The sequence below is a fragment of the Salvelinus sp. IW2-2015 genome, linkage group LG25 (assembly GCF_002910315.2).
Source record: "Salvelinus sp. IW2-2015 linkage group LG25, ASM291031v2, whole genome shotgun sequence".
In the NCBI taxonomy this organism is placed as follows: Eukaryota; Metazoa; Chordata; class Actinopteri; order Salmoniformes; family Salmonidae; genus Salvelinus; species Salvelinus sp. IW2-2015.
The window spans coordinates 17,939,755-17,951,868 of record NC_036865.1 but is presented as its reverse complement, the minus strand read 5'-3'; the positions used below and the strand labels follow the sequence as shown (position 1 = coordinate 17,951,868).

Here is a 12,114-nt window from a genome sequence, read left to right as displayed (position 1 = left end):
GGATGCCTACCACTCTAACTACATGACGGTTGTCTTCCCCTCCGACTACTCAGAGGTCAGCAGGTGCTTCAGGGCCATGTTCAGCAGCTCCCTCACATGCAGTTGATCGAACACATTTATCTCAGATATTCTGACATCGATATTAAAGCTTAGGAACTTAGGTTGATTTTATTTATGTTGTTGTGTTTCAGGTCGAATGGACTGCTCCTCAGACAACATGAACATAGTGATTCAAAGATCCAACCCGAACTCAATGGCCTACGACGCCTATAACTTGTTCCTGAACGACCAGCACCACAGGTCAACAGCTAGCAGGTGGTGCTCAGCTTCCCGATCAACACCTGTGGGACCCAACGAACGGTAAATGAATTCACGAAAAGCAAAGCGATTACTACTATGTTTGGTATGTAAAAATCTACATAGAGCTCTATCTATGGTGCTGCAAATGTTTAATGAACAGTGGATATAGTTACATCGACTAGCATCTACATTTTCCAATCACTTTCTATTTCTTGTCCAATAACTTTTTTTTGCCTCACACTCTAAACAGTTTGAGAATGGGAGAGTAGATTACACCAACGCCATCCGTGCCTACCGGTCCGACTCAGGCCAGATCCCACACCTTTCTCATTTCATGCTGCGAGTGGTATGTCGTATGGAGCAGGACACCATGTTCTAGATTATGTACAAGACCAAGCATGATGGGGATAATAGTCCCATCACAGGCATGGGCAGATTCTATGGCACAATGGCCATCTTTACCAGCAGCAACTTCTACACCCAGATCGCCCAGACTCCATACGAAATTACCCTCAACCAGAACCTGTACATCCAGGTCCATCTGAGGAGGTCCGACAGCAGCCTACATGTTCCTGGACACCTGTGTGTCCTCTCCCTCCCATCATGACTTCCAAACCAGATCCTACGACCTGGTGCGCAACGGGTAAGAAACAGACTGCTGACCTGCAGAGCCATAGATATTGTGGAGAAGGAAACATTCTGGGTCCTATACTTTATCAACAAGTGCTTATTCTTCAAGGATCTTGATAAAATAAAAGTTTGTTTCTGATGCACCCGCAGCTACACCTTTGGTACCAGTCGCGACACCCGCTTCACCTTCCAGGCCTTCAAGTTCCTGTGAGCCCACGAGTTTGTGTACCTGCAGTGTAAGGTCACCATTTGTTAAGCCACCGACTACAACTCCCGCTGCCGCCGAGACAGCCGCAAGGCAAGGGACCCTCCCAGGAGAGCCACACCCTGGTCCTAGGACCCATCCAGCTCAAAGGTCAGAAGTCAACTCCTAGTAGGGCCATGAAGTCAGGATTTCTCTAGACATACATGGAACATACTAACCTGGGCACAGATCTGTATGGGCTAATATTTGCTGCTGATGTTTGCTTTAGGCTGTTGAAAATTCTCAAACAATTTGGAGCACTGTCATAGTCCTCTGAATTGTATGTATGTTATCGCTCTGGTTCAGACACAATGTCGACATAAACAGGTCTTCCTTTCCTCAGATCTGGAGAAGCCAGATGAGAAAGTGTCTGATAAGGAAGAGTTCCAGGCTAAGGTGGAAGCGTAAGACTAAGCTGACCAGCCTCAAACTATAATCATTAAAACTATCAATTCATTTCACCTGAGAAAATAGTATATTCACTGCTACTGTACACAATCATATATGTCTTTGCCACTTTGGCAAAATGATTAAAAGCATTCTCAAAAGACAATTATTGGTGTCTGAACATCTTATTCCATGTGCTAGCATTGAAAAAGATCAAATATGTGACATTTCGTATTCTGACAGAATGTTAATTCAGAGACACCAAAGACAGTTGAGACAAAGAAACGATCTGTTAGAAAACACTTTACTCAGAAATGTGTTAACGTTTCCTCTCACATAAAATGACTTGACCGCCAAAACACTTCAACATTCACCTGTCCCATATAAGACACAACACAAACAAATTCCCTTACTGGTGTTTCTTCTTCTGTGAACCTCCCCTTTACATAACTCCTCCAACATTGGATGCCTGTAAGCATGTTGACATGCAACTAGTCCTAGAAACAGTAACTCTTTTCTTCACAAATGTTGCTATGCAACAGACAACAGTATCCAATGTAAAACAACCCTGCTAAGGCAGTACTCTTCACTTCAGCATAATGTCAACGTCATTGACAACACCCATCAGGCCAGAAAATGTAGAATAGAACACTTAACCAATATCAAAAAAAGCATTGAGATCCACAATATGCAATGCCTTGATTAATGCAGGACAGGAGGAATCCTAAGGCATAGCATGTATGCTAAAACATGGTATCTCTGGTGCTACTTGGCAATTCTGAACTCAATAGACATGACAAAGGAGAAGAGAGAGATATGGTGATACTGCGTTGACAGTAAAGGTGTTAGATCTCGCAATGACATATGTTATTTAAAGGTCAGAATATAACATGATGTATAGGTTAGGCTTTATTCTATGCAACACCCAAATAACAAAAAGATGCTAAAATAAGAAAAGCACTTATTGTCACATACACCGGAGAGGTGCAGTGAAATGTTTTGTTGTACAAGGTCCGCCATAGTAGTACGGTGTCCCTGGAGCAAATTAGGGTTAAGTGCCTTGCTCAAGGGCACAGATTTTTCTCCTTGTCGGCCTGGCATTCAAACCTGCGACCATTCAGTTACTGGCCCAACGCTCTAACCGCTAGGCTATCTACCGGTGGTTAAAGTAGGGCACTGTCTACCGATCCATCACAAATGACAAGAGGACACCCTCATGTGAAGAAAACGAACGCAAAAACATCTCAACATATAAGATGTGTCCATTTCAGTACAGGTAAAGAGATTGTGAATATCGCAGGCACTGTTGGGAGGCATGAATGGTGGTCTTTCACTCTGAAATGGTTTAGTTGGTTATGGTTACAGCCACTAAAGAGCACTCTCACAAAGGGGTTAGCATCATCTAGAACTATGTTCGTAAGGCTGAAAATAGTGTTCATGTCAAAAACCCACATGAGGAATGTTCATGATCAAACAGGTCAAGTGAGTTGTACCTCTAAACCAATCCATCCCTACACTCTAGCTACAAATGCATGGGCACTGTCAAATATGTTATTATCCCCCTATAAAATCAAATTCACTACATGGAATTTGCAGAGGCTACATCAAGGCCAGTTTCAGAAAGTTCAACAGCAATAAATAAAATCACCATCATGGAATTAAATAAAAACAACCTCCATTCATTCTCTCCAGTCACTGACCCGGCAACAAGTCACTGCTTATGCTGCCCCCTGGCAAAATGGCAGGCAAAGTCGTACTTGCTCCTGCACCTGTGGCCACAGATGTTGCACTGGAAGGGGTTCTCATAGCCGTGGCAGCCCATGTGGATGGTGTACAGGATGTTATCAGGAAAGTAGATGTCACAGTGCTGGCAGTGGTGCAGCATCTGGGGGTCTTGATGCAGAGAGGGCAGGCCCGGGGCTGGTGTGCTGGGCTGGCTGTTGGTGATGCTGGGGGTACTGGTGCGCCCACTGTGCTCACTGCAGGGATCAGCCCCGGGGCTGCAGTTGCTGTGTGGTGGGGGCCTGGGCTCTGGGGTGATGGAGGAGGAAGAGGCGTGGGCAGTGCTGGCTGACACAGCAGCAGTGGCTGGGTGAGGCTGCTGGATGAGGAAGGGCTTCTCGTCCACACAGGACTCTGCACCTGGAGACATGGGAGGCTGCTGGGTCTGGACTTCAGCCTCTGAGGGCAGGCTGGCCAGCTGACCGGCCAGGGTCGAGAGTTGGTTGAGGGGGTTTTCCATGACCAGGTTGTGGTGATGATTGTGGTGGTCGTCCATTGAGCTACCATCTCCACCAGCGCCCTGGTTGTCGTATGTCTCCTGGCGCAGGTGGGGCAGCTCGTGGGAGTAGTCATCCAGGTGCTCGGCCTTGTGCACCACCATGGAGGGGGGGCTGAAGTTGATGAGGAGCCGGCGACCGTACCCCAGGCTGGTCTTCTTCTGCAAGACGCTCAGCATCTTCTTGTGGGAGAGAGAGGAGCGAGCGCCCTTCATTGGTAAGAGCTTGTGCCGGCGGCGGCGGTGGTGTGACAGGTTGCTACGGTCACTGCAGCGGAAGGAGCACAGCTCACACTTGTAAGGCTTCTCTCCTGTGTGGGAGCGCATGTGTGCCTCTAGATGGCGCAAATAAGCAGAGGCGAAGGGGCACAGGTGGCATCTGTGGGGTTTCTCTCCTGTTTGAGAAGAGGAAAGAGGGAGATAAATAATTAGAAGGAAGAATAAGGTCTTAGGATGAAATGTTAATGTTCTTAGCTTTTTGTCATTGATTACTCTAACTAGGCCTAATGAAAATAAAGGGTGCCAGCTTTGTATAAGGGAAAATCCTCAACTAGTGATGAATCTAGTCCTATATCACCTGGTAGCATGTGCATGGTGTTATCGGGTCCATTCAAGCTCACCTGTGTGAATGCGGATGTGCTCAATTAATCGTGCTGTGCCTCTGGTGGCGTAGTTACAGTAACGGCACTTGAGTTTGCCATCATATGTTCTCTCGAAGCCATCCACCAGCATCCCTGAGCCGTCGTCAAGGGACATATCAGCTGAGGGGTGGTCCAGCCCATTCTGACTGCAGTCTGCACAGGTACAGGAATAATCACAACACACAGTTTCAAGGGAAATATCTATTATAGAGAAATAATTACATTCACTCGCATTAATGGATTTTAGAATGATAGAGTCATGGATATAACAGTTTGGATAGTCAAATTATGGTCTGCGTGTTGATGCCATAGTTAGGCCTACCTTACACCATTCATAGACGCTAACTACCTTTCGCGCCTGTTCATAAAGCTACCTTCTTCCCGGGGGACTTTTGTTAAGAGCCCTGACGCTCGGTCTGAACGGGAACACACATCGCTTACGGTACAGTTTTGGAAACATAAGGAACGTATCTTTCATATCAGTAAGAAATATTAGTAATTAAAAAATGTATAGGGTTAAGGCTCCCACAAGGCCATATCTCCATGTTACAGAGCGTGTTAATGGAAGATAGAAGTGACCACCTATGTGTGTAACGGAAGGCCGTCAGAAATGTGTTATAACTGAAAAATACTGTTGGCTGCAACTGTGATAAAGCCTGGATGTGATATGAAAGTAAAGGGCTTTATGTTCCTAGAACTGTATCGCAAATAAAAAAAAAATGGTGTATTTGGCTCTTTAGAGTGCCAGAGCCAGTCTACCTCTGAAACTAACAGAGTTCCTTGGACATTCTTGGCTAGGCCTACCTGCTGGTAAGTCGTCCACCTCTTTGACGCCACTGACAGAGCCTGAGATCATGTTCACATGTTGAGTCTGCTGGCTGAGATACTCTTGGAAGTCTTTGACAAAGTCCAACGTCTCTGGCTTTTCCTCACCCATTGGAAGTTAGTGACTGTTTCAGGTGAAATAACGTTAATAAAACTGTATCCATCACAACACATTATGAAATATTATCAATTGACAGACAGATGACAGAAAAACATGACAACATATTGACATAACGTATTATTTAGCTAGCAGTTCCTTTTAGCTAACCAATGTCATCGATCATTGTGAGAGCATCCAACATTGATTGCTGGAACATCATCCAACATTGATTGCTGGAACAGCTGATCGTAACCTCGTAACCAAGTAACCAAGGAGCTAACTTTCGTAGCTAGTCAAGTTAGCTGGCGAACCAACTTACCTTTTCAAAATGTTAGCAAAGTGTAAGTAAGCATGAATTTGTCTGTACTAAGTAACGTTAATTGACCAGTGGCGACAAATGATTGATCAGATCCGTTGTAATAGCGTTCCCATGTTGTTGTTGCGAACGGTCAGGTTAGCCAGCTCGCTAGCTAGGCTATAATATCGTTCCAGAGACAACATTGTTTTTGTTCGTCTTTCGCACAGAACAACGGTTCCGTCTAGCTACATAGGCATCACTCAACTACGGCTGTTCCTATGGAAGCTATCAATCGGGTGGTCTCTAAGCACATAAATATGCAATGCAACGCTAGCTGAATCAAAACAATGAATCCGTTTGTGGGGGTGAAAGTTCATCCAGTGCATCTGCGAAATTCCTCCCGCCTGATGTGCAATAATTTCACGAAGAACTGTTCCTACGTGTAAACTGCTGTAACTAGTAGCCTACATCTTAAAAAAAAAAATCTGTGGTAGAACTGTAGGGTGAGTTTAATTCTTTCTCAAGATCTAATCAATACAAGTAGACTACACTAACTAACTAGATACTAAATACATATATATTTTTTTTTTGTCAGTGCGAAATAATAGTCACCTGTAATGAATCACCTTAACGGGTCTGAACTGACTTATTTAGTCTCGGTTTGCGACAGAACAATATTTGGGTCTTGGAGGCTGTGTCTCTTGTTGCAACCCGGTCTCAGAACATTTTGTAATGAAACAGCAGGGAGCAGGTCTCGAACCCTCGACCTTCTAGCCTTAAGTCCAGCGCGCTATCGACTGGGCCGCAAAAGCATGCTCAAGCGGTGGAGTCGATATCCAAGCTGAAAAACCCAGGGTCATTACACTACTCCCTCCTTTCAAAGAGCACGTCCTCTTATAGGAACACGCTCACTGACCAAGCACACTCACTGTCGTGGATGCAAGGTCCGATCACTTCTGACACCAATGTAATGAAACAGGCAGGGACCAGGTCTCGAACCCTTGACATTCTAGCCCGAAGTCAAATCAAATCAAATGTATTTATATAGCCCTTCTTACATCAGCTGATATCTCAAAGTGCTGTACAGAAACCCAGCCTAAAACCCCAAACAGCAAGCAATGCAGGTGTAGAAGCACGGTGGCTAGGAAAAACTCCTTAGAAAGGCCAAAACCTAGGAAGAAACCTAGAGAGGAACCAGGCTCTGAGGGGTGGCCAGTCCTCTTCTGGCTGTGCCGGGTGGAGATTATAACAGAACATGGCAGAGGATGTTCCAACACATGTTAGTTAATATGACGCAGGCATGGTCAGAAATAAATAATAATCACAGTAGTTGTCGAGGGTGCAGGCAAGTCAGCACCTCAGGAGTAAATGTCAGTTGGCTTTTCATAGCCGATCATTAACGAGTATCTCTACCGCTCCTGCTGTCTCTAGAGAGTTGAAAACAGCAGGTCTGGGACAGGTAGATATGTCCGATGAACAGGTCAGGGTTCCATAGCCGCAGACAGAACAGTTGAAACTGGAGCAGCAGCACGGCAGGTGGACTGGGGACAGCAAGGAGTCATCATGCCAGGTAGTCCTGAGGCATGGTCCTAGGGCTCAGGTCCTCCGAGAGAGAGAAAGAGAGAATTAGAGAGAGCATACTTAATTCGACACAGGAACGGCGAATAGACAGGAGAAGTATACTCCAGATATAAAAACTGACCCTAGCCCCCCGACACATAAACTACTGCATCATAAAAAATACTGGAGGCTGAGACAGGAGGGGTCAGGAGYCACTGTGGCCCCATCCGATGATACCCCCGGACAGGGCCAAACAGGAAGGATATAACCCCACCCACTTTGCCAAAGCACAGCCCCCACACCACTAGAGAGATATCTTCAACCATCAACTTACCATCCTGAGACAAGGCCGAGTATAGCCCACAAAGATCTCCGCCACGGCACAACCCAAGACAGGAATATCACGTCAGTGTCCAGCGCGCTATCGACTGTGCCGCAAAAGCATGCTCAAACGGCAGAGTCGATATCCGTGCTTATAAACCCAGGGTCTTTACAATTTCATCCGAGACACTCCGCATGATGGTGCCACATGATGGCACCGACAGACATGGCAGCTCTGCTTCTAGCTCTTAAGCAACTTTGCTGTATTTTGTTTTTTTGTGTGTGTTTTTTTTCTGACATTATTAGCCCAGAAAGTTGTTTGTGTTATTACATACAGACAGAAATAACTTTTGGATATCAGAGTGGCGGTAACTCACCAGCATTACGACCAGGAATAAGACTTTCCCGAATTGGATCCTTTGTTTGTACTCCCCAGGGCAATTTAACTTATCCCAGAGGCTGCTCCAAGACGTCGCTGCCTGCGAAGAAGAGGTATTCATAGTGGACTTCTAGTCCAACTCAGGAGGCGTGCACACCATCCACCGCTTCAGAATATATTACTCGCTAATGTTCGGTCTCTGGACAATAAAGTAGATGAGCTCAGGGCGAGGATCTCCTTCCAGAGAGACATCAGGGACTGTAACATACTCTGTTTCACGGAATCATGGCTCTGTCCGGATATACTGTCCCGGTGCATACAGCCAGCTGGGTTTCTCAGTACATCGCGCAGACAGGAATAAACAACTCTCCGGGAAAAAGAAAGGCGGGGTATATGTTTCATGATTAACTACTCATGGTGTGATTGTGATAACGTACAGAAACTCAAGTCCTTTTGTTCACTAGACCTAGAATACCTCACAATCAAATGCGACCGTATTACCTCACCAAGAAAATTATCTTTGTTTATAGTCACAGCCGTGTATATTCCCCCTCAAGCCGATACCACGACGGCCCTCAAGGAACTACACTGGACTTGTGCAAACTAGAAACCACATATCCATTTATTGTAGCGGGGATTTTAAGAAAGAAACTTTGAGGAAAACGCTACCGAAGTTCTATCAACACATTGACTGTAGTACTGGTGCTGCTAAAACACTCGATCACTGCTACTCCAACTTCTGGGATGTCTACAAGGCCCTCCCCCACCCTCCCTTTGGCAAATCAGATCATGACCCATTTTGCTCCTCCCTTCCTATAGGCAGAAACTCAAACAGGAAATACCAGTGCTAAGGTCTATTCAGCGCTGGTCTTACCAATCGGAATCCATGCTTCAAGATTATTTTGATGAAGCGGACTGGGATATGTTCCGGGTAGCCTCTGAGAAAAGCATTGATGTATATGCTGACACTGTGACTGAGTTCATCAGGAAGTGTATAGCGGATGTTGTTCCCACTGTGACTATTAAAACCTACCCAAATCAGAAACCGTGGATAGATGGCAGAATTTGCACAAAACTGAAAGTGCGAACCACCACATTTAACCATGGCAAGGTGACTGGGAATATGGTCGAATACAGTGTAGTTATTCCCTCCGTAAGGCAATCAAACAGGCAAAACATCAGTACATAGACAAAGTGGAGTTGCAATTCAACTGCTCAGACACGAGTTAAAACTTGCAAGGCTGCCGGCCCAGACGCCATCCCTAGCTGTGTCCTCAGAGCATGCACAGACCAGCTGGCTGGAGTGTTTACTGACATAATGAATCCCTCCCTATCCCCACTTTCTTCAAGATGTCTTTCTTGTACCCAAGAAAGCATATTTCACTTATCTAAATGACTATCGCCCCATAGCACTCACTTCTGTCATCGTGAAGTGCTTTGAGAGGCTAGTTAAGGATCATATCACCTCTACCTTACCTGACACCCTAGACCCACGTCAATTTTCATACTGCCCTAATAGATCCACAGACGATGCAATTGCCATCTCACTACACACTGCCCTATCCCATCTGGACAAGAGGAATACCTATGTAAGATTCATGTTCATCGACTATAGCTCAGCCTTTAACACCATAGTACCCTCCAAAATCATCATTAAGCTCGGTGCCCTGGGCCTGAATTCCACCCTGTGCAACTGGGTCCTGGACTACCTGACGTGCCGCCCCCAGGTGGTGTAGGTAGGACACAACACCTCCACTTCGCTGATCCTCAACACAGGGGCCCCACAAGGGTGCGTGCTCAACCACCTCCTATACTCCCTGTTCACCCATGACTGCGTGTCCACGCATGCCTCCAACTGAATCATCAAGTTTGCAGACGACACAACAGTTGTAGGCCTGATTACCAACAATGACGAGACAGCCTACGGGGAGGATGTGAGGGCCCGTATGGCCCCATTTCTTCAACCTCAGCAGGCTGAAGAAATGTGTCTTGGCCCCTAAGACCCTCAACATTTTTTACAGATGCACAATTGAGAGCATCCTGTCGGACTGTATTACCGCCTGGTACGGCAACTGCACTGGCCAAAAAGATCATCAAAGACATCAACCACCCGAGCCATGGCCTGTTCACCCTGGTACCATCCAGAAAGTGAGGTCAGTACAGGTGCATCAAAGCTAGCTGGGACCGAGAGACTGAAAAACAGCTTCTATCTCAAGGCCACCAGACTGTTAAATAGCCATCACTAGCCGGCTACCATCCGGTTACTCAACCCTGCACCTTCCAGGCTGCTGCCCCATATACATAGACATGGAATCACTGGTCACTTTAATAATGGAACACTAGTCACTTTAATAATGTTTACATACTGCTTTACTGATTACATATGTATATACTTTATTTTATTCTACTGTATTTTAGTCAATGCCAATCCGACATTACTCGTCCTAATATTTAAATATTTCTTAACTCCATTCTTTTACTTTAGATTCATGTGTATTGTTGTAAATTGTTAGATATTACTGCACTGTTGGAGCTAGGAACAGAAGCATTTCGCTACACCCACAATAACATTTGATAAATATGTGTATGTGACCAATAACATTTCATTTGATTTAGTATATGTTACGTTTCGTTTGGTATATATTAATTTGTGGATGTCGATCACCAAATTTGTATAATATGTTACAAATTACAATTTGTATTATGTCACTCATTTGCAAAACGTACCATATGTTCTGAATTTGCTAAAAGTAAGATATGTTATGAATTCTAATGTTAGCTGGGTCAGGGTTAGCATTAAGGTTAGCGTTAAGTTTAGGAGTTAGGTTAAATGGTTAGGGGAATGGTTGGCTAAAAGGGTTAAGGTTAGGGTTAGCTAACATGCTAAGTAGTTGCAAAGTAGCTAAAAAGTACTAAGTAGTTGAAAAGATGCTAATTAGCTAAAATGCTAAAGTTGTCTGTGAAGAGATTTGAACTCACAACCTTTGGGTTGCTAGACATTCTTGTTATATGCACAACCACCCTCCTTTTTTACCTTAAGTAACCATACCAAACATATCTTTAAACTTTATACTATATCATATCTTTATACTAAATCGATTATCTTGGATTTAAGTACAGAATAATACTAAATGCTCTAAGACCAGGTTTTCTTGTGTGTGTGTTTGTGGGAAGCGTGTGGGAAGCGTTTATACATTCACTCTGCCAAAACAGTACAGTCTACACAGTTACAGTCACTCGCCCTTCTAGATACCTTGAAACAGTTTAACCTGGTCTTGTCTGGATGTAGCCTAGCCTAGTAGCTAGGAAGCTCAACACCTTCTTCTTCTTGTTCTTCATGGGGCTTTCCGTCAGACTAGACGTTCTGTTGCGTACTGCACATTTTGGTCACCACCAAAAAAAGGGGAATGATAAAAACTTAAAATTGCACCTCTAAACCTGCACCTATACACCTCCCCCAAAAACCCCATGCCACTACTTTGGCCCTAAATGATCCTACACCAGGCCGTCAGCCTGGGAGGATGGAACCCCTTCTCTCAGACCCCTTCTCTGTTGATTAACTGCACTAAAATCTCTCACACCCAAATATTGCCACACTCAAACTCTGGCAATCTCAGCCTGTCTCTCTCTCTCAGAGGGCACTTTGGATTCCCAGCTTCATGGGCACTCCCACAGTTGACACACAATGCTTTCTCTATCCCTACTGTACACATTTCTGAGATTGTGGGATCTCCCTTCTACACCCAGCTGCAACATGTCCGAATCCTTGGTACCTAAAGCACTGAAGCAGCTTCGGAACATAGGCCCTCACAGAATTACAAATATAACCTAACCTGATCTTATCAGGTAGAAACTCTGTGTGAACGCCCAACAAGACAGAGAGGGTATTCTCAGTCTCGCCATTGCTACCGGGTCTATGTCTCACCAAATGGCGGGAATCACACTACCCCACTGATCGACCCTTTTAGCGGTGCCCTGCTCCGGAGAGCAAAGTACACCACAGGTTGATTCTCGAGTCACGTGACTCGAAGTGCCTGCTTCCTCTGGGAGGCAGATACACAAAAAATCTAAACAATTCCACTTCTAAAAACTTTCATAAATGTAACCATTCCCAGTTTGTCCTTTACCCAGCCTGACACAACGTATTGTAT

At 45.1% G+C, this 12,114-nt stretch overlaps 1 protein-coding gene and 1 pseudogene across 1 annotated transcript; one reads left to right on the top strand and one right to left on the bottom strand.

Annotated features, from left to right (window-relative positions):
- The first annotated feature begins 682 nt into the window (after positions 1-682).
- On the top strand, positions 683-1,582 carry LOC111951970 (CUB and zona pellucida-like domain-containing protein 1; annotated as a pseudogene).
- A 1,590-nt stretch (positions 1,583-3,172) lies between these two features.
- On the bottom strand, positions 3,173-5,915 carry LOC111951969 (zinc finger protein Pegasus). Its single transcript, XM_023970353.2, has 4 exons — positions 5,725-5,915; positions 5,285-5,430; positions 4,460-4,633; positions 3,173-4,234 (listed from the first exon to the last, which is right to left on the bottom strand). Exons 2-4 carry the CDS (start codon positions 5,415-5,417, stop codon positions 3,273-3,275), a joined length of 1,269 nt encoding a protein of 422 aa, XP_023826121.1. The 5' UTR covers positions 5,418-5,430; positions 5,725-5,915; the 3' UTR covers positions 3,173-3,272.
- Positions 5,916-12,114: the final 6,199 nt, after the last annotated feature.

Excerpts from the sequence above, each read along its gene's own strand:
- LOC111951969 (XM_023970353.2), bottom strand. The coding sequence starts at position 5,417 with ATGGGTGAGGAAAAGCCAGAGACGTTGGACTTTGTCAAAGACTTCCAA. Across the intron at positions 4,634-5,284 it reads GGTGGACGACTTACCAGCAG|ACTGCAGTCAGAATGGGCTG; the intron begins GTAGGCCTAGCC and ends GTACCTGTGCAG. Across the intron at positions 4,235-4,459 it reads GCACATCCGCATTCACACAG|GAGAGAAACCCCACAGATGC; the intron begins GTGAGCTTGAAT and ends CTTCTCAAACAG.